This window comes from Mobula hypostoma, chromosome 24, assembly GCF_963921235.1.
Source record: "Mobula hypostoma chromosome 24, sMobHyp1.1, whole genome shotgun sequence".
Taxonomy (NCBI): domain Eukaryota; kingdom Metazoa; phylum Chordata; class Chondrichthyes; order Myliobatiformes; family Myliobatidae; genus Mobula; species Mobula hypostoma.
This window is the reverse complement of record NC_086120.1, coordinates 53,023,792-53,050,440: the sequence shown is the minus strand read 5'-3', so window position 1 is coordinate 53,050,440 and position 26,649 is coordinate 53,023,792. Positions and strand designations below refer to the sequence as shown.

At 44.5% G+C, this 26,649-nt stretch overlaps 1 protein-coding gene across 1 annotated transcript in view; it reads right to left on the bottom strand.

Moving 5' to 3' along the window:
- LOC134337404 (tyrosine-protein kinase JAK2-like) overlaps positions 1-26,649 on the bottom strand; it is a gene marked incomplete at its 3' end in the record, with an annotated part of 85,754 nt that overhangs the window by 21,881 nt on the left and 37,224 nt on the right. Inside the window, exon 2 of the mRNA XM_063032369.1 lies at positions 24,763-24,984. Coding sequence (XP_062888439.1) covers positions 24,763-24,928 — 166 coding nt within the window. The remainder of the gene's footprint in view (positions 1-24,762; positions 24,985-26,649) is intronic.

Here is a 26,649-nt window from a genome sequence, read left to right as displayed (position 1 = left end):
CAATTGAGTTTCTTGTATTTACTGTGATTGCCCTCAAAAAAATGAATCTCACGATTGTGTATGGTGACATAAATATACTTTGATAATAAATTTACTTTGAACTTTAAACTTTTAACCTCCAATGAGTACAGGCTCAATCTGGTAACTCTGTTTAATACACCAACCTCAACATCTTTTATGCACACTTTGAAAGGGAGAATAAAACCACACCTGTGAATCCTTGCAGCATTCGGTGACCCTGTGATCTTTGTCTCAGACACTAATGTCAGGACATCTTTCAAGAGGGTTAACCCTCAACAAGCCATCAGGTCATAATGGTATTCCTGGTATGGACATGTGCTAACCAACTGGCTGGAGTGCTCAAGGATATCTTCAATCTCTCACTGCTGCAATAGGAGGTGTCCATCTGTTTCAAATGGGTGACAATCAAACCAGTGCCCAAGAACAGGAGGGTGAGCTGCCTTAAGTGCCCCAGTGGCACTCATGTCTACTGTGTTGAAGTGTTTTGAGAGATAGCTCATGACCAGAACCACCTATTGCCCAAGCAAGGACCTGGACTGCAGATGCAATCTCACTGGCTCTTCACTCCACATTGGATCACCTGGCCAATAGTAATATTAATGTCAGGCTGCTGTTCATTACAGCTCAGCATTCAACACAATCATACCCTCATTTCTAATCAATAAGCTCCAAAACCTGTGGCTCTGTACCTTCCTCTGCAACTAAATCCTTGACTTCTTTTCAGGGGTCACAGTCAGTGTGGATCAGAAATAACATCTCCTCATTGCCAATCAGCACTGGTGTACTCCAGAGGTATGTGCTTAGCCCACTGTTCTAATCACTCTACACCCATGACTGTGTGGCTAGGCACAGCTTAAATACCACCTATAAATTTGCAGATGACACAGCTATTGTTGGCAGAATTTCAGACAGTGACAAGGGGGCGTACAGAAGTGAGATAGATCAGCTTGTTCAGTGGTGTTGCAACAACCTAGCACTCAACATGAGTAAGATGGAGGAATTAATGGTGGACTTCAGGAAGGGGAAGTTGAGGAAGCACACACCAGTCCTTGTCGAGGGATCAGCAGTGGAACGGGTGAGCACTCTCCATTTCCAACGTGCTGACATCCCTGAAGATCTTTCCTGGGCCCAACATGTTGATGCAGTTACACAGAAGGTACCACAGCAGCTATATTTCTTTGGGAGTTTGAGAAGACTTGGTAAGTCACCGAAGACTTGTAAATTTCTACAGATATAAACTGGAGAGCATTCTAACTGTTTGCAACACCGTCTGGTATGGAGGGGCACTGCACAGGATCAAAAAAATCTGCAGAAAGTTGTAAATTCAGCCAACTACATCATGGGCACTAACCTCCCCAGCATTGAAGACACCTTCAAAAAGCAATGACTGAAAAAGGCAGCATCCTTCATTAAGGAACTCCCTCATGCGGGACATGCCCTCTTCTCATTGATACCATCAGGGAGGAGGTACAGGAGACTGAAGACACACTCAACATTTTAGGAACAGCTTGTTCTCCTCTGTCATCAGATTTCTGAATGGACAATGAGCCTATGAATACTACCTCACTATTTTACTGTTCTCTTTTTGCATCACTTATATAATTAAATTATACATATCATCAAATATATTGTCATTTACCTACATACATGTATATAATGTATATAACCATGTAATATATATAGAAACATGACGTTTCTCTGAACCAGGGTGTAAAGCACTAGCACACATAACACATGATAACTTACAAAGGTAAGGATAAAATCTACAGATGAATCACACATAAATAACAAACTAAAGTCCATTAATATTAAAAATTGTAAGGTAAGGAACAGATTAACCTGTGACACTTCAAATACAATGCAGCAGGGAGTTCAGAAGGCTAATGACCTGGGGAAGAAATTGTTTCTCATCCTTGTCTTTATGCATCATGTCTGATGGGAGAAAGTCAAAGAGGGTGCTGGGTGGATGGGTGGGATCCTTAATAATACTAAGGGCCCTACGTATGCAGCACTCCTGATAAACGTCCTTGATGGATGGTAGGGAGACTCCTATGATCCTCTCAGCTATTGTCACAGTCCTTTGTTGGGACTTCTGGTCCAAAGCTCGACTGCTCCCATACCAGATGGAGATGCAACTTGTCAGGATGCTGTCAATGGTGCTGTGGTAAAGCACAGTTAAGATGGTGGGGAGGGGGAGCCTTGCTTACCTCAATCATCTCAGGAAGTGTTGTGCCTTCTCGTTCAGGGAGGTGACATTAGGTACCAGGTGAGGCCATCTATGGCTTTTTTTTATTATTACTGTAGCTATTGCACTGTACTGCTGCCACAAAACATCTAATTTCATGACATATGCCAGTGATATCAAACCTGATTCTAATTGTATTTCTGACAGCCTCTCAACCCAAGGAATTAGCCTAAGGAATCTCTCTGGAATATTTTTGATTTGGATACATTCTTTCTTTGGTAAGGGACCAAAACTCACAAACACCCTGTACAATTATCACAATTGCTTTTCAAATGAGACCAGTGTCCCAGTTACCTTCTTTTTACTGTACCTGCCTGCCAAAGTTTTGTGTGTCATGACCAAAACATCTAGATCCATCTGACCTGCACTCACTTGCAGTCTGTCTTTTCATTCCTTTCACTGAAGGGCATAATCTCATACTTTAAAGAGCAAGAAGTAAACCACATTCTGTAAATTTTGGAATCAAACAGATTTAGCAGATATACTGCGTCCGTTCTGTGAGTCGGCTGGGGTGATATACTGCGTCCAGTGCTCCCGCTGTGGCACTCTATATATTGGCGAGAACCCGACGCAAACTGGGAGACCGTTTTGCTGAACACCTACGCTCTGTCCGCCAGAGAAAGCAGGATCTACCAGTGGCCACACATTTTAATGCCACATCCCATTCCCATTCTGATATGTCTATCCACAGCCTCCTCTACTGTAAAGATGAAGCCACACTCAGGTTGAAGGAACAACACCTTATATTCCGTCTGGGTAGCCTCCAACCTGATGGCATGAACATTGACTTCTCAAACTTCCGCTGATGCCCCACCTCCCCCTCGTACCCCATCTGTTATTTACTTATATACACACATTCTTTTTCTCTCTCTCTCCTTTTTCTCCCTCTGTCCCTCTAACTATACCCCTTGCCCATCCTCTGGGTTTTTCCCCCCCCTCCCCCTTTTCCTTCTCCCTGAGACTCCTGTCCCATGATCCTCACCTGTCCAGCGCTTGGCTCCATCCCTCCCCCTCTTGTCTTCTCCTATCATTTCAGATCTCCCCTCCCCCTCCCACTTTCAAATCTCTCACTAGCTCTTCCTTCAGTTAGTCCTGACGAAGGGTCTCGGACCGAAACGTCGACTGTACCTCTTCCTAGAGATGCTGCCTGGCCTGCTATGTTCACCAGCAACTTTGATGCGTGTTGCTTGAATTTCCAGCATCTGCAGAATTCCTCGTGTTTAAGAAGGTGTGAAGGAAGAGAGGTGGTAAAATGAGCTGCTAAAGGAACTCAATGAATCAGGGAGCACTACAGAGAGAAACAATGATGTTTTAGGTTGAAACCTTGATTTGGTTTGAACGAATTGAGGGTGGGGTGGATCAGGCAAGAACTGGCAAGCAATAGGTAGATCTATGAGTGGAAGGATTGACTGGTAGATGGGGCAAGGTGGGAGAAGGAAGGCTGGAGAAAGTGACAGAGGATGGAGAGGATTGTTGGAGACAATGCAGGCTGCAGATAGTGGAACATGATAAGAAAGGGAAAGTAGAGCATGGAACCAATTAAGGGAAGGAGACGCAAAGAATGGACATTAGGGGCAAGATATGATGAAGTGCAGATGGAATGGGTAGGGAAGGGAAAAGAAACTGGGTGAAAAGGGGCTGGAGATGGGGTTATAAATCAGAACCAAAATCAAGTGTAATATCACTGACATATGTTATGAAATCTGTTGACTTTGCGGCAGCAGCACAGTGCAATACAGCGTAATAGAGAAAACACTGAAAGTTACAGTCGTATATTAATATATAATAGTTAAATTAAATAAGTACATAAGTAAATTAAATAAGTAGTCGAAAGGATGACAGAGACCTGGCAGAGGATGAGAGGTGAGGGGTGACCTGGCGGAGGATGAGAGGTGAGAGGTGACCTGGCGGAGGATGAGAGGTGAAGCGTGACCTGGCGGAGGATGAGAGGTGAGAGGTGACCTGGCGGAGGATGAGAGGTGAGAGGTGACCTGGCGGAGGATGAGAGGATGACAAAGACCTGGCGGAGGATGAGAGGTGAGAGGTGACCTGGCGGAGGATGAGAGGTGAGGCGTGACCTGGCGGAGGATGAGAGGTGAGAGGTGACCTGGCGGAGGATGAGAGGTGAGAGGTGACCTGACGGAGGATGAGAGGTGAGGGGTGACCTGGCGGAGGATGAGAGGTGAGGCGTGACCTGGCGGAGGATGAGAGGTGAGAGGTGACCTGGCGGAGGATGAGAGGTGAGAGGTGACCTGGCGGAGGATGAGAGGATGACAGAGACCTGGCGGAGGATGAGAGGTGAGGGGTGACCTGGCGGAGGATGAGAGGTGAGAGGTGACCTGGCGGAGGATGAGAGGATGACAGAGACCTGGCGGAGGATGAGAGGTGAGGGGTGACCTGGCGGAGGATGAGAGGTGAGAGGTGACCTGGCGGAGGATGAGAGGTTGAGAGGTGACCTGGCGGAGGATGAGAGGTTGAGAGGTGACCTGGCGGAGGATGAGAGGTGAGGGGTGACCTGGCGGAGGATGAGAGGTGAGAGGTGACCTGGCGGAGGATGAGAGGTTGAGAGGTGACCTGGCGGAGGATGAGAGGTTGAGAGGTGACCTGGCGGAGGATGAGAGGTGAGGGGTGACCTGGCGGAGGATGAGAGGTGAGGCGTGACCTGGCGGAGGATGAGAGGTGAGGGGTGACCTGGCGGAGGATGAGAGGTTGAGAGGTGACCTGGCGGAGTATGAGAGGTGAGGGGTGACCTGGCGGAGGATGAGAGGTGAGGGGTGACCTGGCGGAGGTGTATAAGGTGATGAGAGGCATTGATCGTCTGGATAGTCAGAGGCTTTTCCCCGAGGCTGAAATGGCTAGCACCAGAGAGCTCAGTTTTAAGGTGCTGGGGAGAAGGTACTGAGGAGATGACAGTTGTAAGTTTTTTACACAGAGAGTGGTGAATGAGTGGAATGGGCTGCTGGCAACAGTGGTGGAGGCGGATACGATAGAATCTTTCAAGAGACTCCTGGATTGGTACATGGAACGTAGAAAAATAGAGGGCTATGGGTAACCTTAGGTAATTTCGAAAGTAAGTACATGTTCTGTACAGCATTGTGGGCTGAAGGGCCTGTATTGTGCTCTAGGTTTTCTATGTTTCCATGAAAATAGGACGTTGTACCTCAATGCTTCTCTACGTTCTTCCTGATGTTAGTAATGAGAACAGTGCATGAGCTGGGTGATGAGGGTCCTCAATGATGATGCCACCCTTTTGAGCCATCACTCCTGGATTCTACGGAGGCTAGGGCACATGATGGAGCTGAATAAGTTTACAGTTCTCTGCAGCTTACCTCAACCCTGTGCAGTTGCCCCCACACCAGACAGTGCTGGAGCCACTTAGAATGCTCTCCATACAGAAATGTCTGTAGAAATTTTTGAGTGTTTTTGGAGACATATCAAATCTGCTCAGACAAATCAGGGCCACATCAAAGGAAATAGAACACTGACATGCAAAGCAGTGAAGAGCAACAACAGAGGTGAAGCACTGGACATTATTCAATACAAGTAGTAGCTTGTAGCTCTGTACTCAGGCCCCACTTAGACACAAATTTGGAAGGGTTGACCCATAACATCAAAGCCACAGTGAGTGCAGTGGCTCAGATTCATTCCAGTGAGTCACATATTCAAGAAATGAAAGGGCAAATACTTGGTATTAGTTTCAGCCATTGGGAAAAGACTGAGGTAAAGCACCCAATGTTATGAACCGCCACTGAACTTTTGATTTTAAAAACTCATCCATTTTCATGCCATGTGATCCACCTCATGAGATTAGATGAGAGATGGTTCACAGCGTCAGTCATTTCTACTTGAGCAGTTTGTGAGATGATAAGACATCCAACATTGCTTCATATTATTCAGCCTCAAATAAAGAGGCCAACAGCAACTGTTTAAAAAGCATGAAAAGACAAATAAATCATGCAAGAAATGAACTATTGACATAGATTTTCTTCAGAGATAAAACAGACGTCATGCTCTTCACAGGATTTGCTCCGTCTGAAACGCTGATGCAATGAATATTGAGGACACATCTGAATCGGAATCTTTGTAAAGGGGAGATGCTCATATTTTATAAGCTCATGTGCTGACTTCACCAAGGAGGCCAGAGATCAGAAAATGGGATATGAGTGAGGGTATGGAGAGTAACACACACAAAATGCTGAAGGAACTCAGCAGGTCAGGCAGCATTCATGGAAAGGAATAAGCCGTCAACATTTTAAGACAAGGCCCTTTATAAGGACTTGATTCTAAGACTTATCTCATAAGAAATTCAAGAAGGTTCATGTGGACTACTTGATCTTTCTTCCATGGCTTTCTGTCCTTTTCTATTATATTTCCCCTTCTCCAGCCTTGTATCTCTTTCAGCAATCTACTTCCGGCTCTTTATGTCATCCTTACCCCACCCAGTTTCACCTATCACCTTGTGTTTCTCCCTCACCTGCCCCCACCTTTTAAATCTACACCTCATCTCTTGATTTCTCCAGTCCTGCTGAAGGGTTTCGGCCCGAAACATCGACAGTACTCTTCTACGGAGGTTGCCTGGCCTGCTGAGTTCCTCCAGCATTTTGTGTACGTTGCTTAGATTTCCAGCATCTGCAGATCTTCTCTTGTTTGTGAATCGATAGAGCATTGGCTGATTGACGGGTGGCAAAGAGTGGGAATAAAGATATCCATTTCTGGTTGGCTGCTGGTGACTAGTGGTGTTCTACAGGGGTCTGTGTTGGGACTGCTTCTTTTTACGTTATATTTCAGTGATTTGGATAATGGAATTGATGTCTTTTTAGGCCATGTTTATGGACAATACAAAGATAGGTGGAGGGGCAGGTAGAGAGGATGAAACAGAGAGGCTACAGAAGGACTTAGACAGATTAGGAGAATGGGAAAAGTAGAGGCAGATGGAATACAGTGTCAGGAATAGATGGTCATGCACTTTGGTAGAGAAATTAAAATGGTCGACTATTTTCTAAATGGAAAGAAAATTCAAAAATCTGAAGTGCAAAAGAACTTGGGAGTCCTGCAGGATTCCCTAAAGGTTAATTTGTAGGTTGATTTGGTGATGAGGAAGGCAAATGCAATGTTAGCGCTCCTTTTGAGAGGATTAGAATATAAAAGCAAGGATGTAATGTTGAGAATTTATAATGTGCAGGTAAGGCTTCACTTGTATTGTGAGCAGTTTTGTGCCCCTTCTTTAAGAAAGGATGTGCTGACATTGGAGAGGGTTCAAAAGAAGTTCACAAAAATGATTCCAGGAATGAAAGGCTTCCAAGCTTGAAAGGAAGCGTTTGATGGCTCTGGAACTGTACTCACTGGAATTTGGAAGAATGAGACATAATGAATGTTGAAAGGCCTCAATAGAGCAGATATAGAGAGATATTTCATATGGTAGGAGAGTCTAATACCAGAGGACACAGCCTTAGAATAGGGGGACTTCCATTTAGAACGGAGGTGAGGTGGAATTTCTTTAGCCAGAGAGTGGTGGATCTGTGGATTTTATTACTATGTCAGTTGTGGAGGCCAAGTCATTTGGTTCATTTAAGGCAGAAGTTGATAGATTCTTGGTTAGAAACATTAAAAAGAAACATAAAAAATGTATAGCACATTACAGGCCCTTCAGCCCACAATGTTGTGCTGACCATGTAACCTACTCTGAAAGTTACCTAGAATTTCCCTACTGCATAGCCCTCTATTTTTCTAAGCTCCATTTACCTATTAAAGAGTCTCTTAAAAGACCCCATTGTATCTGCCTCTACTACCATTGCCAGCACTGCCTTCCATGCATTCATCACTCTCTGTGTGAAAAACTTACCTCTGCTGCCCCCCTTGAACCTACTTCCAAGCACTTTAAAACTATGCACTCTCGTGTTAGCCATTTCAGCTCTTGGAAAAAGCCTCTGGCTACTCACATGATCAATGCCTTTCACCATCTTATACACTTCTATCAGGTTGCCTCTAATCTTCCGTCACTCCAAAGAGAAAAGGCCAAGTTCACTCAACCTATTCTCATAAGGCACCCACTCCAATCTAGGCAACATCCTTATCAATCTCCTCTACACTCTTCCCGTAGTTTCCACATCCTTCCTGTAGTGACGTGACCGGAATTGAACACAGTACTCCAAGTAGAGTCTGACAAAGGTCTTACATACCACTCTCTGCTGAACATCGACAACTCCTCCGTAGAGATCGTTAAGAGCACCAAATTTCTTGTTGTTCACCTGGCGGAGAATCTCACCTGGTCCCTCAACACCAGCTCCATAGCAAAGAAAGCCCAGCAGTGTCTCTACTTTCTGCGAAGGCTGAGAAAAGTCCATCTCCCACCCCCCATCCTCACCACATTCTACAGAGGTTGTATTGAGAGCATCCTGAGCAGCTGCATCACTGCCTGGTTCGGAAATTGCACTGTCTCGGATCGCAAGACCCTGCAGCAGATAGTGTGGTCAGCTGAGAAGATCATCGGGGTCTCTCTTCCCGCCATTACAGACATTTACACCACATGCTGCATCCATAAAGCAAATAGCATTATGAAGGACCCCACACACCCCTCATACAAACTCTTCTCCTTCCTGCCATCTGGCAAAAGGCACCAAAGTATTCGGGCTCTCATGACCAGTCTATGTAACAGTTTCTTCCCCAAGCCATCAGACTCCTCAATATCCAGACCCTGGACTGACACCAACCTACTGCCCTCTACTGTGCCTATTGTCCTGTTTATTATTTATTGTAATGCCTGCACTGTTTTGTGCACTTTATGCAGTTCAGGGTAGGGCTGTAGTCTAGTGTAGTTTTGTGTTGTTTTACGTAGTTCAATGTAGTTTTTGTATTGTTCATGTAGCACCATGGTCCTGAAACATTGTCTCGTTTTTACTGTGTACTGTACCAGCAGTTATGGTTGAAATGGCAATAAAAAAAAGTGACTTGAGTGAGTGAGTGATATACTGTAGCTGTAACATTACCTCTCGGCTCTTGAACTCAATCCCATGGTTGATGAAGGACAACACACCATACGCCTTCTTAACAACACTGTCAACCTGCGCAGCTCTTTGAGTGTCCTGTGGACATGAACCCCGAGATCTCTCAGATCCTTCACACTGCCAAGGGTCTTACCATTAATATTATATTCTGTCTTCAGATTTGACCTACCGAAATGAACTCCATCTGCCACTTTTCCGCCCAGTTCAGCATCCAATCGATGTCCCACTGACAATCCACAACACCCCCAAACTTTGTGTCATCAGCAAACTTACTCACCCACCCTTCTACTGCCTCATCCTGATCATTTATAAAAATCACTTAGAGCAGGAGTCCCAGAACAGATCCCTGCAATAAAGGAACAGCAGTTATAATGGGTGACTTCAATCTACATGTAGATTGGGTGAACCAAATTGGTAAAGGTGCTGAGGAAGAGGATTTCTTGGAATGTATGCGGGATGGTTTTTTGAACCAACATGTCGAGGAACCAACTAGAGAGCAGGCTATTCTGGACTGGGTTTTGAGCAATGAGGAAGGGTTAATTAGCGATCTTGTCGTGAGAGGCCCTTTGGGTAAGAGTGACCATAATATGGTGGAATTCTTCATTAAGATGGAGAGTGACATAGTTAATTCAGAAACAAAGGTTCTGAACTTAAAGGGGGGTAACTTTGAAGGTATGAGACGTGAATTAGCTAAGATAGACTGGCGAATGACACTTAAAGGATTGACGGTGGATAGCATTTAAAGGTTGCATGGATGAACTACAACAATTGTTCATCCCAGTTTGGCAAAAGAATAAATCAAGGAAGGTAGTGCACCCGTGGCTGACAGGAGAAATTAGAGATAGTATCAAATCCAAAGAAGAAGCATACAAATTAGCCAGAGAAAGTGGCTCCCCTGAGGACTGGGAGAAATTCAGAGTTCAGCGGAGGAGGACAAAGGGCTTAATTAGGAAGGGGAAAAAAGATTATGAGAGAAAACTGGCAGGGAACATAAAAACGGACTGTAAAAGCCTTTATAGATATGTAAAAAGGAAAAGACTGGTAAAGACAAATGTAGGTCCCCTGCAGACAGAAACAGGTGAATTGATTATGGGGAGCAATGACATGGCAGACCAATTGAATAATTACTTTGGTTCTGTCTTCACTAAGGAGGACATAAATAATCTTCCAGAAATAGTAGGGGACAGAGGGTCCAGTGAGATGGAGGAACTGAGCAAAATACATGTTAGTAGGGAAGTGGTGTTAGGTAAATTAAAGGGATTGAAGGCAGATAAATCCCCAGGGCCAGATGGTCTGCATCCCAGAGTGCTTAAGGAAGTAGCCCAAGAAATAGTGGATGCATTAGTGATAATTTTTCAAAACTCGTTAGATTCTGGACTGGTTCCTGAGGATTGGAGGGTGGCTAATGTAACTCCACTTTTTAAGAAAGGAGGGAGAGAGAAACAGGGGAATTATAGACCGGTTAGCCTAACGTCGGTGGTGGGGAAACTGCTGGAGTCAGTTATCAAGGATGTGATAACAGCACATTTGGAAAGTGGTGAAATGATCGGACAAAGTCAGCATGGATTTGTGAAAGGAAAATCATGTCTGACGAATCTCATAGAATTTTTTGAGGATGTAACTAGTAGAGTGGATAGGGGAGAACCAGTGGATGTGGTATATTTGGATTTTCAAAAGGTTTTTGACAAGGTCCCACACAGGAGATTAGTGTGCAAACTTAAAGCACATGGTATTGGGGGTAAGGTATTGATGTGGTTAGAGAATTGGTTAGCAGACAGGAAGCAAAGAGTGGGAATAAACGGGACCTTTTCAGAATGGCAGGCAGTGACTAGTGGGGTACCGCAAGGCTCAGTGCTGGGACCCCAGTTGTTTACAATATATATTAATGACTTGGATGAGGGAATTAAATGCAGCATCTCCAAGTTTGCGGATGACACGAAGCTGGGTGTCAGTGTTAGCAGTGAGGAGGATGCTAAGAGGATGCAGGGTGACTTGGATAGGTTGGGTGAGTGGGCAAATTCATGGCAGATGCAATTTAATGTGGATAAATGTGAAGTTATCCACTTTGGTGGCAAAAATAGGAAAACAGATTATTATCTGAATGGTGGCCGATTAGGAAAAGGGGAGGTGCAACGAGACCTGGGTGTCATTATACACCAGTCATTGAAAGTGGGCATGCAGGTACAGCAGGCGGTGAAAAAGGCGAATGGTATGCTGGCATTTATAGCGAGAGGATTCGAGTACAGGAGCAGGGAGGTACTACTGCAGTTGTACAAGGCCTTGGTGAGACCACACCTGGAGTATTGTGTGCAGTTTTGGTCCCCTAATCTGAGGAAAGACATCCTTGCCTTAGAGGGAGTACAAAGAAGGTTCACCAGATTGATTCCTGGGATGGCAGGACTTTCATATGAAGAAAGACTGGATGAACTGGGCTTGTACTCGTTGGAATTTAGAAGATTAAGGGGGGATCTGATTGAAACGTATAAGATCCTAAAGGGATTGGACAGGCTAGATGCAGGAAGATTGTTCCCGATGTTGGGGAAATCCAGAACAAGGGGCCACAGTTTGAGGATAGAGGGGAAGCCTTTTAGGACCGAGATTAGGAAAAACTTCTTCACACAGACAGTGGTGAATCTGTGGAATTCTCTGTCACAGGAAACAGTTGAGGCCAGTTCATTGGCTATATTTAAGAGGGAGTTAGATATGGCCCTTGTGGCTACGGGGATCAGAAGGTATGGAGGGAAGGCTGGGGCAGGGTTCTGAGTTGGATGATCAGCCATGATCATAATAAATGGCGGTGCAGGCTCGAAGGGCCGAATGGACTACTCCTGCACCTATTTTCTATGTTTCTATGTTTCTATCACTGGTCACCGACCTCCATGCAGAATAAGAACCATCTGCAACTATCCTTTGCCTTCTGCGGGCAACCCAATTTGATCCAAAAAGCAAGGTCTCCTTAGATCCCATGCCTCCTTACTTTCTGAAGGAAACTCACATGGGGAACCTTATTAAATACCTTACTGAAATCCATATACACTACATCCACTGCTCTACCTTCATCAATGTGTTTTGTTACATCCTCAAAGAATTCAATTAGGTTTGTAAGGCACAACTTGCCCTTGACAAAGCCATGCTGACTATCCCTAATCAGGTTATGTCTCTCCAAATGCTCATAAATCCTGCCTCTCAGGATCTTCCCCAACAACTTGCCCACCACTGTCAGGCCATGGAGGGATACAGGGAAAAGGCAGGAGATTGAGGCTGAGAGGAAAATGGATCTGCAATGATGAAATAGCAGAGCAGACCCGATGGGTCAAATGTCCAAATTCTGCTCCTGTATTTCCTGGGCTTAAGGAGAGCAGAGTTGATCATGGGAGAAAGGGAAGGAGGAGGGGCACCATAGGAAGATGACAGGCAGCTGAGGAGAAGTGTAGATGTAACAGGGGAGCCAGAATGTGAAGTAGGAAAAGAAAAGAATGAGGGGTAGAAATGATCATAAGTTAGAAAAATTGATGTTCATTCCATGAATTTGGAGACTACCCAGACAGAACATGCAGAGCTACTCCTACCAGAGAGGGGCCATGGATCCATGTGTTAGAAAGGAAGTGGGGAGTGGAAATGAAATGGTTAGCCACTGGGAAATCCTGCCTGTGTGGAAGGAGTGAAAGTGCGGTATAACTTTATTATATTCACATAAAACATCTACTGAGCTCTCTTTCTTCAAAAAGCAAAGCAAGCAAAAAAAGGGAAGTCATGAACTGTTAAAATACTGGTTATTCCAGAAATGGAATATCGCTCTGGGTTTCAGAAATCTGGAAAGATGTGAAAACCTAGAGAGAGTGATGAAGTGTGGGCATCTATACATGGAGCCAAGAGATGAGGGAGATCTTAAATGGATTTTGCATGTATATTTAATGAGCCTAGAAGTGAGCCAAAAGAGCAGCAAGGTCGTGGACCGTATGCAGATTATAGAGCAGGGGGTGTTTTCTATTTTGAGGCAAATTAGGATGGATAAATCCCCAGGGCCTGTTAAGGTGTTCCCTAAACCTTGTGGGAGGCAAGTGCAGAAATTGCAAGGTTTAACCACTTTAGCAGAGGTGGTTAAGATGTCCTTAGTGGGAAAGGTGCTGAAGGATTGGAAGATAGCTAACACTCCGTTGTTTAAGAAATGCTCCAGAAATAAGCCAGGAAAGTATACAGTAGCCCAGTGAAACTAACATCAGTAGTGGGTGAGATACATGTGTTGGTAAAAGCAATATGCCTGAGAAATATGTGGGACAGTATGGCTCGGGGAGTGCAGGATGATATGAGGGCAATACATGGAAAACCAGCAATTTAAAGAGGAAGGGAGGCAGTGACTGGGGGAGGTGGTGACTGTTTGGAGTGTCTACTCCAAACAGCTCTCGGAAACCTGCCCACAAGAATATTGGTCCTCTCGGATTCAAGTGTAACCTATCCCTTTTGTACAGGTGCCACCTGCCCCAGAAGAGGTCCTAATTATCCAGAAATCTGAATCCCTGCCCCCTGCTCCAACTCTTCAGTCACTCAATTATCTGCCACCTCATTCTATTCCTGTCCTCACTGTTGCGTGGCACAGGCGGCAATCCCAAGATTACTACCTTTGAGGTCCAGCTTCTCAGCTTCTTTCCTAACTCCATATGTTCTTTTCCCAGGATCTTCTCCCTTTTTCTTCCTATGTCGTTGGTACCAATATGTACAATGACTCCTGGCTGCTCACCCTCCCTTTTCAGGATGTTGTGGATGGTCCATAAACATTTTAGACCTTGGCACTTGGGAGGCAAACTACCATCTATGTTTCCTTTTCACACCCACAGAATTGCCCATTTGCCCCCCTGACTATAGAGTCTCCTATTACTGCTGCCTTCCTCTTCTGTTCCCTATCCTTCTGAGACACAGGGCCAGACTCAGTGCCAAAGGCAGAGCCACTGTTGATTCCCCCAGGTAGGTCCTCCCCCATATAGTGCTAAAAAGTAGCACTTATTGTTGAAGGGGAAGGCCACAGGGGTGCTCTCCACTACCTGATATTCCCCTTTCCCTCTCCTGACAGTCACCCATTTACGTCTCCTGTAGCCTTGGGATGCCCTATGGCTCCTGTCTATCACTGTCTCATTTTTCCTCACATCCGAAGGTCATCAAGCTGCAGCTCCAGTCCCCTTACCAGACACCCCCAGGGATTCCACAATAGCCCAACTATTTTTCATAAGGTCATGATACAGACTTTGGAAAAGCTTAATCTAATACCCTACCGGCCAACCATCTTACAATATGTACTAATCACTTTGGAAAATGAAACAGGTAATTTAAGGGCGATAGCCAGTACTTTAGAGATGCTGCAAAATGAGGTGTTTAATATTAGTCCACACACACAAGGCCAGATGGGAAAGCAAGCTATACAGTACCTAGACTATGCAATTTCCCAGGGGAGGAAGGACTTGTCAGATGACAGAACAGACATTCTGTAACCAGCTCCATGTCCTGCCCGGTAACTGTAAGGGGAGTATGGAGGATAATGGGTCTAAATCAATTTGAAGAGATTTTGGATGTCAACAAATACACTCAAAAACTTCTATAGTTGTACCATGGAGAGCATTCTGACAGGCTGCATCACTGTCTGGTATGGAGGGGCTACTGCACAGGACGGAAAGAAGCTGCAGAGGGTTGTAAGTCTAGTCAGCTCCATCTTGGGCACTAGCCTACAAAGTACCCAGGACATCTTTAGGAAGCTGTGTCTCAGAAAGGCAGCGTCCATTATTAAGGACCTCCAGCACCCAGGACATGCCCTTTTCTCACTGTTACCATCAGGTAGGAGATACAGAAGCCTGAAGGCACACACTCAGTGATTCAGGAACAGTTACTTCCCCTCTGCCATCCGATCCCTAAATGGATATTGAACCCATGGACACTACTTCCTTTTTTTTAATATACAGTATTTTGGTTTTTGCACATTTTTAAATAATCTATTCAATACAGTATACGTAATTGATGTACTTGTCTATTTATTATGTTTTATTTTATTTATTATTATTATTTTTTCTCTCTCTGCTAGACTATGAACTGCTGCTGCTAAGTTAACAAGTTTCACGTCACATGCCAGTGATAATAAACCTGATTCTGATACAGGCCTTAATCAAAGGAGGGAAGCCCCTTCTGCAGGAAGTAGGATGGGGGCCACATGAGGAGAAGGCAGGGTTTGCTCCAAGATGGATAGAACCACAGGTGGTGCTCTGGTCGAATGATACCTGTGTTGGTGTACAGTCTCATTGAGGACTGGACATAGATTAAACCATACAACTCACATTCTTGATGTCCCCACAGACAGAGCGCGAGATCAAGCGTACCTGGTAATAGTGTCATTACAGGGAACTTAAGTAATCACCACTAGCTGGCTGCATCAAACCTGACCACACCTGATGAAAGCAGACTCACAGCAAAAACAAAAGGCACCAAGAGGATGTGACAGTAACCTGTTAACAGCATGTTAAAGCATAACAGTAATGGTACTCTGTAATGAATGCTGGTTGCTGAAGGTAGATAAATAGTTGTATAATGTAGAAAAGGAACATACTGGGGAAAAACAGATGGGAAAGGATCCTAGATACAGCAGAAACATCAGGTTCTTTGATGATGTGGCAGACCGAGAAAGAAAAGGAAGTCCAGGCAGCCTCAGAAAGCAGTCGCCCTAGCCTGAATGAGGAGTCAATACAAATGAGCTGAGCCTTTTCCGTGGTTGGACCAGCGATCGAAAGGACAGTCCAGAAAGGGGTGCCACCAGGATGAGGACCTTGCCGTCATTCAGAGACCATCCCGACCCCTCCTGTACATCAATGAGAGGGCCTGTGAGCCGAATGCATTCACCTTGCTGGTGCCCCTGACCAGAAAGTAAACCATTGCAGAGTTTCAGCTATCAGAGAATGAAGAGATGGAGAGAAAGAATGTGATAAAACTGCAATCTGACAACAGGGAAGGAGTCAACAGGCATATGAATGATGAAGCTACATTTTAAAGCAGCAGTCCCCAGGTACCGGGCCGCGAGGAAACGATATGACTTGGCGATATAAGTCAGCACATCTTTCCTCATGCCCTGTCACGCTCACTGTTGAGCTTGAACACACGCGAGGTCATTACCCGCGTGTCATCTGTGTCAGCGCGGAAAGATCAACTCCTCCAGTTTGCAAATGACGGCGGGCCCAAAAGTATGTTTGACAGAACATCTCTGCCGGCATTCCGGATCAAAGTCAAGGCTGAATATCCTGAGATAGCCACGGAAGCACTGAAAACGTTGCTTCCATTTCCAACATATCTCTGCGATGAATGTAACAAAAACTAAATTGCGAAATAAACTGGACAAAAGGAACCCCGTTCGAGTATCGCTGTCTCCCATCACCCTTCGATGGCACCGTCTTGTTGCAGAGAAACAAGCCCAGGGCTCCCACTGATTCAGCGATATTGGTGCGTTGCAATGATTCTATATGTTTATACGGGGAAAATATGTGCTGTGTGTTTAATATCCAAACGTTACTTAAAACGTTATGATGCTACTGACTTACTTATATAACCATATAACAATTACAGCACGGAAACAGGCCACCTTTGCCCTTCTAGTCCGTGCAGTCCCACCGACCTGCACTCAGCCCATAACCCTCCATTGCTTTCCTGTCCATATACCTATCCAATTTAACTTTAAATGATAATATCGAACCTGCTGCTACCACTTCTACTGGAAGATCGCGAGGAAAATACGCCCTGTGTGTTTAATATTAAATTCGTTGGCTGAACCCTTTTAGAAACAACATTGAGTGTATTAGCCACTTATCACCGATATTCCGGCGGTGATCAACAACTCCCCCCCCCCGAACAGAATCGCCAAAAACAATTTGCAAAAAAAAAGCGGCACCTGCTAGTTACGCATGCGCACTGGTGCCCGCGCAAGGCTTCATGGTCATTGTAGTCAATCTCTGGGTAAACGCAACGTATTTGACTGCTACCCTTGGCCGTTGGCAACCACCCCTCCCCCCCCAACCCCGGTTGACCGGTCCGCAAGAATATTGTCAATATGAAACCGGTCCGCAGTGCAAAAAAGGTTGGGGACCCCAGTTTTAAAGACTGTCGGTCAAATTTCTGGAGCAATCTCTGTTTGGAGTCTTGTGGATAGTTGATAGGATGACAGTGTAAATTTAGGTGCACATAGGGGTTTGGGGAAGAAGTTCTGAAGTACAGGGCATTTTTGCTGCCCTTGTTTGATGAGATCCTCCTTAAAGTTTGGCCTTTCCAGGAACAAATTTATTTTTGTCCAGCAGGCCCAAGAGGAGGGACTGTTAGGGCACATTCCAGAATTAGGGTATATTCATCTCTAATCTCAACAGCAACCAACCTTCAGACCTGAATATGGATTGTGGATTGAATTCAAACTGCAGCTCAAAGCAGTAAATTGCATGAATACAAGTCAGGCAACAGCACTTAGAGAAAATTGTAGACCAGAAGACATCCTATTGACTGAGATAACTGCATAGGCATGAATGCCATTAGTGGGCAGAGCTAAAATGGCACCAAGTGGCTGTCTCTTTGAGCTCATCTACGGAAGCAGCTTATTACTCTCTTTAATGTTTCTTTTTTGCTTTTTCAAGGTGCTTGGGTCTTGATCTGCAACAATGCTCAAGAAAGCATATTTTTAATGGGGGATGTGTTCTCACTCCTGGAGCTCACAAGCTCTCTGTGTTTCCAAAACTTTCGGATCGTCGCTTGGAAGATGGTGTCTCCAGCGTGTGGCCCTGTTGCCGACTGATTCCAGGCCGGTGTTGCTGACTGAGGCACCACGAGGGAATCAGGATTCCGCTGCGGTGGAATTCACTACAGATGGAGGTCTCTGCAGTCGAGCAATTGCACTCTCTGTCTCCTTCTCTCTAGGGTGGGGAGAGTTTGCTGCTGATTCTCGAGTTGGAGAATCTCAGAATGAAAAACGACGTTGCAAACTGTAAAATCATAACAGTGACTGTTTGTTGGTCTCCCCTTTTGCTGTGAGATGGGTGACATCTCTCTAACCCTTGTTAGTGTGAGAGAGAGATGCCTGTGGCATCTTGAGCTGTCAGGTAAACAGTAGTTCTTGTCTGCAGATCATGGTCTCTCTTTGGGTGCTTTGCTGTTGTTTGGTGGATAGTGGACGTGTTTTTGCTGAAGTGGGTAGGGGGAGGGGGGAGTTGGTGCTTTGCTGTTGTTTGGTGGTTAGAGGGCATAGACGTGATTTGCTGAAATGGGCAGGGGGAGGTGGGAGGTTGGTGCTTTGATGTTTCCTGCTGCTTGTGCAGGATGGGGCTTCGGGTTTCTATCAGTTTTCTGTCAGTCATTCTTTGGGGTTCTGTTTTTTTGTGGATGTCTGCAAAGACTAAATATTTCAGGTTGCATACTGCATGCGTTCTCTGATAATAAAAGGAACCATTTGCATTAACACTCCATTGCATGAATGTGACTCTGAGGACAGTGTAATTAACACAGCTTTTGGGTAATTGGTCAGAAGGCCCAAGAATTTGAAAATTACATGTAACTCAAAAGAAGCTCTACGAGGGCATTGTAACTATAGGAATTGTCTTGCAGCTTTGCTCTTTAACATATGAAATGTGCTGTAATGTTCGATCGGGGGCCCTGTCTCTTGAGTGACCCCAAAGCCTGTCAATTTGTGTGTGTGTGTGTGTGTGTCCCATAAAAGACCACTTTGTGCCTACATCTCTCCAAGGTCTTTGTTCATGTTACAACAAGAGGTCTACAAAATTCTGAAGGGTACAGATGGGGAAATGAAAGCAAGCATTTTCCACTGAGTTTGGCTCATGGGTTAAGAAACATAGAAAACCTATAGCATAATACAGGCCCTTCAGCCCACAAAGCTGTGCCAAACCTTAGAAATTACCTAGGGTTACCCATAGCCCTCTATTTTTCTCAGCTCCATGTACCTATCCAGGACTCTCTTAAAACACCCTATCATATCCATCTCCACCACCGCTGCTGGCAGCCCATTCCACATACTCACCACTCTGTGTAAAAAACTTACCCCTGACATCTCCTCTGTACCTACTTCCAAGCACCTTAAAACTGTGCCCTCTCATGCTAGACATTTCAGCCCTGGGAAAAAGCCTCTTACTATCCACACGGTCAATGACTCTCATCATCTTATACACCTTTATCAGGTCACCTCTCATCCTCTGTCACTCCAAGGAGAAAAGGCTGAGTTCACTCAACCTACTCTCATAAGGCATGCTCCCCAATCCAGGCAACATCCTTGTAAATCTCCTCCGCACCCTTTCTACAGTTTCCACATCTTTCCTATAGTGAGGCGACCAGAACTGAGCACAGTACTCCAAGTGGGGTCTGACCAGGGCCCTTTAAAGTTGTAACATTACCTCTCAACTCTTAAATTCAATTCCACGATTGATGAAGGCCAATGCACCATATGCCTTCTTAACCACAGAGTCAACCCGTGCAGCTGCTTTGAGTGTCCTATGGACTCGGACCCCAAGATCCCTCTGATCCTCCATGCTGCCAAGAGTCTTATCATTAATAATATATTCTGCCATCATATTTGACCTACCAAAATGAACCACTTCACACTTATCTGGATTGAACTCCATCTGTCACTTCTCAGGTCAGTTTTGCACCCTATCAATGCCCCGCTGTAACCTCTGACAGCCTTCCACACTATCCACAACACCTCCAACCTTTGTGTCATCAGCAATTTTACTAATCCATCCCTCCACTTCCTCATCCAGGTCATTTATAAAAATCACGAAGAACAGGGGTCCCAGAACAGATCCCTGAGGCACACCACTGGTCACCGACTTCCATGCAGAATATGACCCGTCTACAACCACCCTTTGCGTTCTGTGGGCAAGCCAGTTCTGGATTCACAAAGCAATGTCTCCTTGGATCCCATGCCTCCTTACTTTCTCAATAAGTCTTGCATGGGGTTCCTTATCAAATGCCTTGCTTTATCCATATACTCTACATCTACTCCTCTACCTTCATCAATATGTTTCAACTCATCCTCAAAAAATTCAATCAGGCTCGTATGGCATGACCTGCCTTTGACAAAGCAATGCTGACTGTTCCTAATCATATTATGCCTCTCCAAATGTTCATAAATCCTGTCTCTCAGGATCTTCTCCATCAACGTACCAACCACTGAAGTAAGACTCACTGGTCTATAATTTCCTAGACTATCCCTGCTCCCCTTCTTGGAACAACATCCGCAACCCTCCAATCCTCCAGAACCTCCCCTGTCCTCATTGATGTTCCAAAGATCATTGCCAGAGGCTCAGCAATCTCTTCCTTCACCTCCCACAGTAACCCGGGGTATATCTTCTCCAGTCTCAGTGACTTATCCAGCTTGATGCTTTCCAAAAGCTCCAGCACATCCTCTTTCTTAATATTTACATGCTCAAGGTTTTCAGTCCACTGTAAGTCATCCCAACAATTGCCAAGATCCTTTTCTGTAGTGAATACTGAAGCAAAGTATTTATTACGTATCTCTGCTATCTCCTCTGGTTCTGTACACATTTTTCCACTCTCACACTTGATTGGTCTGATTCTTTCACATCTTATCCTCTTGCTCTTTACATACTTGTGGAATGCCTTGGAGTTTTCCTTAATCCTGTCCACCAAGCCTTCTCATGGCTCCTTCTGGCTCTCCTAATTTCATTCTTAAGCTCCTTCCTGCTAGCCTTATAAACTTCAAGGTCTCTATCATTACCTAGTTTTTTAAACCTTTCATAAGCTCTTCTCTTCTTCTTGACTAGATTTACATCAGCCTTTGTATACCACGGTTCCTGTACTCTAACATCCTTTCCTGGTCTCATTGGAGCGTACCTATGCAGAACATCACACAAATATCCCCTGAACATTTGCCACATTTCCCTGAGAACATGTTTCCAATTTATGCTTCGAAGTTCCTGCCTGATAGCCTCATATTTCCCCTTACTCCAGTTAAACACTTGTGATCATTATCTCCAAAATGCTCTCCCACTGAGAGACCTGACACCCGACAAGGTTCATTTCCCAATACCAGATCAAGTACAGCCTCTCCTCTTGGAGGCTTATCTGCAGTTAAAGTCAGGAGTTTACATACACCTTAGTCGAATACATTTAAACTCAGTTTTTCACAATTCCTGACATTTAATCCTAGAAAACATTCCCTCTCTTAGGTCAGTTAAGATCACTACTTTATTTTAAGAATGTGAAATGTCAGATTAATAGTAGAGAGAACGATTTATTTCAGCTTTTATTTCATTCATCATTTTCCCAGTGGGTCAGAAGTTTATATACATTTTATTAGTATTTGGTAGCGTTGCCTTTAAATTGTTTAACTTGGGTCAAATGTTTTGGGTGCCTTCCACAAGCTTCTCACAGTAAGTTGCTGGAATTTTCTTCCACTCCTCCAGACAGAACTGGTGTAACTGAGTCAGGTTTGTAGGCCTCTTTGCTCGCACACCATTTTCAGTTCTGCCCACAAATTTTCTATCAGATTGAGGTCAAGGCTTTGTGATGGCCACTCCAATACCTTGAGTTTATTGTCCTTAATCAATTTTGCCACAACTTTGGAGGTATGTTTGGGGGTCATTGTCCATTTGGAAGACCCATTTGCATCAGGAGCTTTAGCTTCCTGCCTGATGTCTTGAGATGTTGCTTCAATATATCCACATAATTTTCCTTCCTCATGTTGCCATCTATTTTGTGAAGTGCACGAGTCCCTCCTGCAGCAAAGCACCCCCACAACATGATGCTGCCACCCCCATGCTTCACGGTTGGGAGGTGTTCTTCGGCTTGCAAGTCTCACTCTTTATCCCCCAAACATAACGATGATCATTATGCCCAAACAGTTCAATTTTTGTTTCATCAGACAAGAGGACATTCCTCCAAAAAGTAAGATCTTTGTCCGCATGTGCACTTGCAAACTGTAGTCTGGCTTTCTTATGGCGGTTTTGGAGCAGTGGCTTCTTCCTTGCTGAGCAGCCTTTCAGGTTATGTCGATATAGGACTCGTTTTACTGTGGATATAGATATTTGTCTGCCTGTTTCCTCCAGCATCTTCACAAGGTCCTTTGCTGTTGTTCTGGGATTGATTTGCACTTTTCGCGCCAAAGTACGTTCATCCCTAGGAGACAGAATACATCTCCTTCCTAAACGGTATGACAGCTGCGTAGTCCCATGGTGTTTATACTCGCGTACTCTTCAGGCGTTTGGAAATTGCTCCCAAGGATGAACCAGACTTGACATCATTTTCTGACCTCAATCCGATAGAAAATTTGTGGGCAGAACTGAAAAAACATGTGTAAGCAAGGAGGCCTACAAACTTGATTCAGTTACACCAGTTCTGTCTGGAGGAATGGAAGAAAATTCCAGCAACTTACTGTGAGAAGCTTGTGGAAGGCTACCCAAAACATTTGACCCAACTTAAACAATTTAAAGGCAATGCTACCAAATACTAACAAAGTGTATGTAAACTTCTGACCCACTGGGAAAGTGATGAAAGAAATAAAAGCTGAAATAAATCATTCTCTCTACTATTATTCTGACATTTTACATACTTAAAATAAAGTAGTGATCCTAACTGACCTAAGACAGGGAATGTTTTCTAGGATTAAATGTCAGGAATTGTATAAAACTGAGTTTAAATGTATTTGGCTAAGGTGTATGTAAACTTCTGACTTCAACTGTACATAACTGCGTCAAGAAACCTTCCTGAACACACCTAACAAACTCCACCCCATCTAAACCCCTCACTCTAGGGAGATGCCAATCAATATTTGGGAAATTAAAATCTCCCACCACAACAACCTTGTTATTATTACATCTTTCCAGAATCTGTGTCACTATCTGCTTCTTGATGTCCCTGTTACTACTGTGTGATCTATAAAAAACACCCAGGAGAGTTAATGACCCCTTCCTGTTCCTAACTTCCACCCACAGAGACTCCATAGACAATTCCTCCATGAATTCCTCCTTTTCTGCCACTGTGCAACAGTGCCATGCTCCCACCTCTTTTGCCTCCCTCCCTGTCCTTTCTGAAACATCTAAAGCCTGGCACTCAAAGTAACCACTCCAGCCCCCGAGCCATCCAAGTCTCTGAAATAGCCACAATGTCATAGCTCCAAGTACTGATCCACGCTCTAAGCTCATCCACTTTGTTCATAATACTCCTTGCATTAAAATAGACACATCTCAAACCATCAGTCTGAGTGCATCCCTTCTCAATCACCTGCCTATCCTCCCTCTCACACTGTCTCCAAACTTTCTCTATTTGTGAGCCAACCGCCTCTTCCTCTGTCTTTTCAGTTTGGTTCCCACCCCCCAGCAGTTCTATTTTAAACTCTCCCCAATAGCTTTAGCAAACCTCCCAGCTCGGATATTGGTTCTCCTCGGATTCAAGTTGAAAGGTGAAATGTTCAAGGGGAGCATAAAGGGGGTCACTCAGAGGGTGGTGAGAGTGTGGAATGAGTTGCCAGTGGAAATGGTAGATGGGGGTTCAGGGGTTCAGTTTCAATATTTAAGAGAAGTGAGTAAGTACGTGGATGGGAGGCATATGGTGGGTTATTGCCCAAGTGTAGGTCAATGGCACTAGGCTGAATAACAATTTAGCACAGACTAGATGGGCCAAAAGGCCTGTTTCTGTGCTGCAGTGCTCAATGACTCTAACTCTAAGAGATTTTTTTTTAATAGATCCAGGGATGACAGTATTTAGTTCCATGGATAAATTGGAGAAGTTAGGTTGTTCTCTTTAGAACTGAGGAGGTCATGAAGGAATTTAAACTTGGGAAAGGTACAGACATATTAGATGGGAAGAAATGTTCCCAATGTTCATAGATCAGGAACCAGAGGGCAGAGAAGAGAATTTCTGTTCCACGCGTGAGTTGCTGTGGTTGAGTCTATATACTTATTTCCACAGTGGAGGCAGATTCACTTGCAGTAGTTGAGGAGAATAAGTATCAAAAAGAATGAACATAGGAACACTGGAAAATAGGAGCCGGAGCAGGCCACTTCTAGCCTGCCCTGCTATGTCCTGTGATTATGGCTGATCATCTCCAGGCACCTACTTTTTGTTGATCTGATTCTCCATAGTCCTCCATTCTCTTATCTCTCAAAAAGTTATCTACCTCTTCTTTAAACGCAAACAACACGCAAACAAGATGCTGCTTGGCCTGCTGCGTTCACCAGCAACTTTGATGTGTGTTGTTACCTCTTCTTTAAATTGCTCCAATAATCTAGCCATCTAACCTGCACAATCTCTGGGGAGAGGATTACAGAGATGCCTTTCCTCTGCTCCTCCCTCATTAGAAAAAATTGCATGGCTGTGGAGAGGAGCAGATGAGTGGGATGGCTCGACTGGTCCTTTTCTGTGCTGTTACATTCTGTGATCCCGAGCCGTGCTTGAAAAGTGTTAAAATGGCAGTTCAGTAAGAAGTGGGAAAGACCTGCTAAATTGAATCCTTACCGCTAGCCTGTGCAGCGAAAATGCAAAGTTCCTCGGCTGTGTAGCGTCCAGCACAGAACTGCAGGGTGTGTGCAGCTTGCTCTCTGGTCGCATGATAGAGCTGAATCTTCAGGCTGGAGCCTTCCGGTGCCCGGTGTTCACACTCTGTATCTTCAGCAGCAGGCATCTTCTAAACCTCTGCAATGCTGCCCTGCCACTGAGAAATCAAATGTTTCCTTCCAGCTAAAGAGAAACAAGAAAAAATATTTCACTTTAAGTCTATTAATTTATCAGTTGTTACATTATCAACATAAATATCTGATTGACAGTCAATGTGGCTCTGAGAAGGCAGATTGTGTCTCATGAGCCTGACTGACTTTTTCAAGGAAATGACAAAACAAACTGATGAAGGTAGAGTTATAGATGTGGTGCATATGAATTTTAGTAAGTTCTCTATGATAGGCTCTTTCAGAAAGTCAGGAGGTACAAGATCCACTGAAACCTTATTACATGGATTTGGAATAAGTTGCTATTACCAAGGAAAAGGTGCTTGGGAAGGTAGTTAAGTCACCTGGACCAGAGGGATTACAATCCAGGGTTCTGAAAGAGGGGGCTGAAGAGATTGTGGAGGTGATTGTGGAACCTGTACAAAAGGAATGGGTAGCATCTGACCCGAGGGGACCAATATTCTGGTGGGCAGGTATGATAGAGCTTTTGGGGAGGATTTAAACTAATTTGGCAGGGGGATGTGAAATGGAATGAAGAGATTCGGGACAGGAAAAGAATATTGGTCCACCTTTGGATCAGGTGCAACCTGTCCCTTTTGTACAGGTCATACCTCCCACAGAACAGATGCCAATGATCGAAGAACCTTAACTCTTGCCTCCTGCATCAGATACTCAGCCACACATTAAATCATCCTGTTTCTACCCTCACTAGCACGTGGCACAGGTAGCAATCCAGAAATTACCATCCTGGAGATCCCGTTTCTCAGTCTCGTTCGACTGTGTCCATGTATGGATCTGAATGATAGTTAAACTTGATTTGTTTTGAATAGCACACAGAAAATGGCCGAAACGTTGACTGTACTCTTTTCCTAGACGCTGCCTGGCCTGCTGAGATCCTCCAGCATTTTGTGTGTGTTGCACGGATTTCTAGCATCTGCAGATTTTCTCTTGTTTTAGATTTGATTTGATTTGATATGACCAGCAAAGAAGCAAGACGGATCATATTGGTTAACAATAGACTAAATCATTCTTAATAAGACCATGGCAAGATTGCATCCCATTGTGGCGAGCCCTGACTCCAGAACATAACATTTTCTCAGTCCTGTGTATTGCAAATGGATTTTGGGGACTCCTCTTAGCACTTGAGTCCCAAGACTGATTTGTTTTCACTCTGAGTGACCAGAAGTATATGTTTAACATAGGACCATAAGGCATAGGAGCAGAATTAGCCCATTCAGCCCTGGATCACACTCTACCCCATGCACCTGCCTTCACGCCATTTCCTTTGATGCCCTGACTGATCAGAACATTAAGACTAATGTTACGTACCCCGTAACTGGGTTGCCAAACCAGCAGAAATGGATCACTCGGTTGGAGTCTGGATTACTAGAACTAAGAAAGTTTTATTAAAGAAACAAGCAACACAGTAATCGAAAGGATAATAAATGCAACAGTTCAGCGATGATAAACACACATGTGCACAGAATTAAGATAACAGCATCAATCAAGCTCTATCGTTGTCTAGGGGTAAATGACCAAATTTCAAAGTGACTCAAAGTTCAGTCCAGTTTAGTAGTTCAGTTCGCAGTAATCGTTGCCATGGCGATGGACAATGTGGGGGGAGAGAGAGAGGGAACAGGAACAACTGATCATTCAGACACGGCTTCACTCACAGACCGGC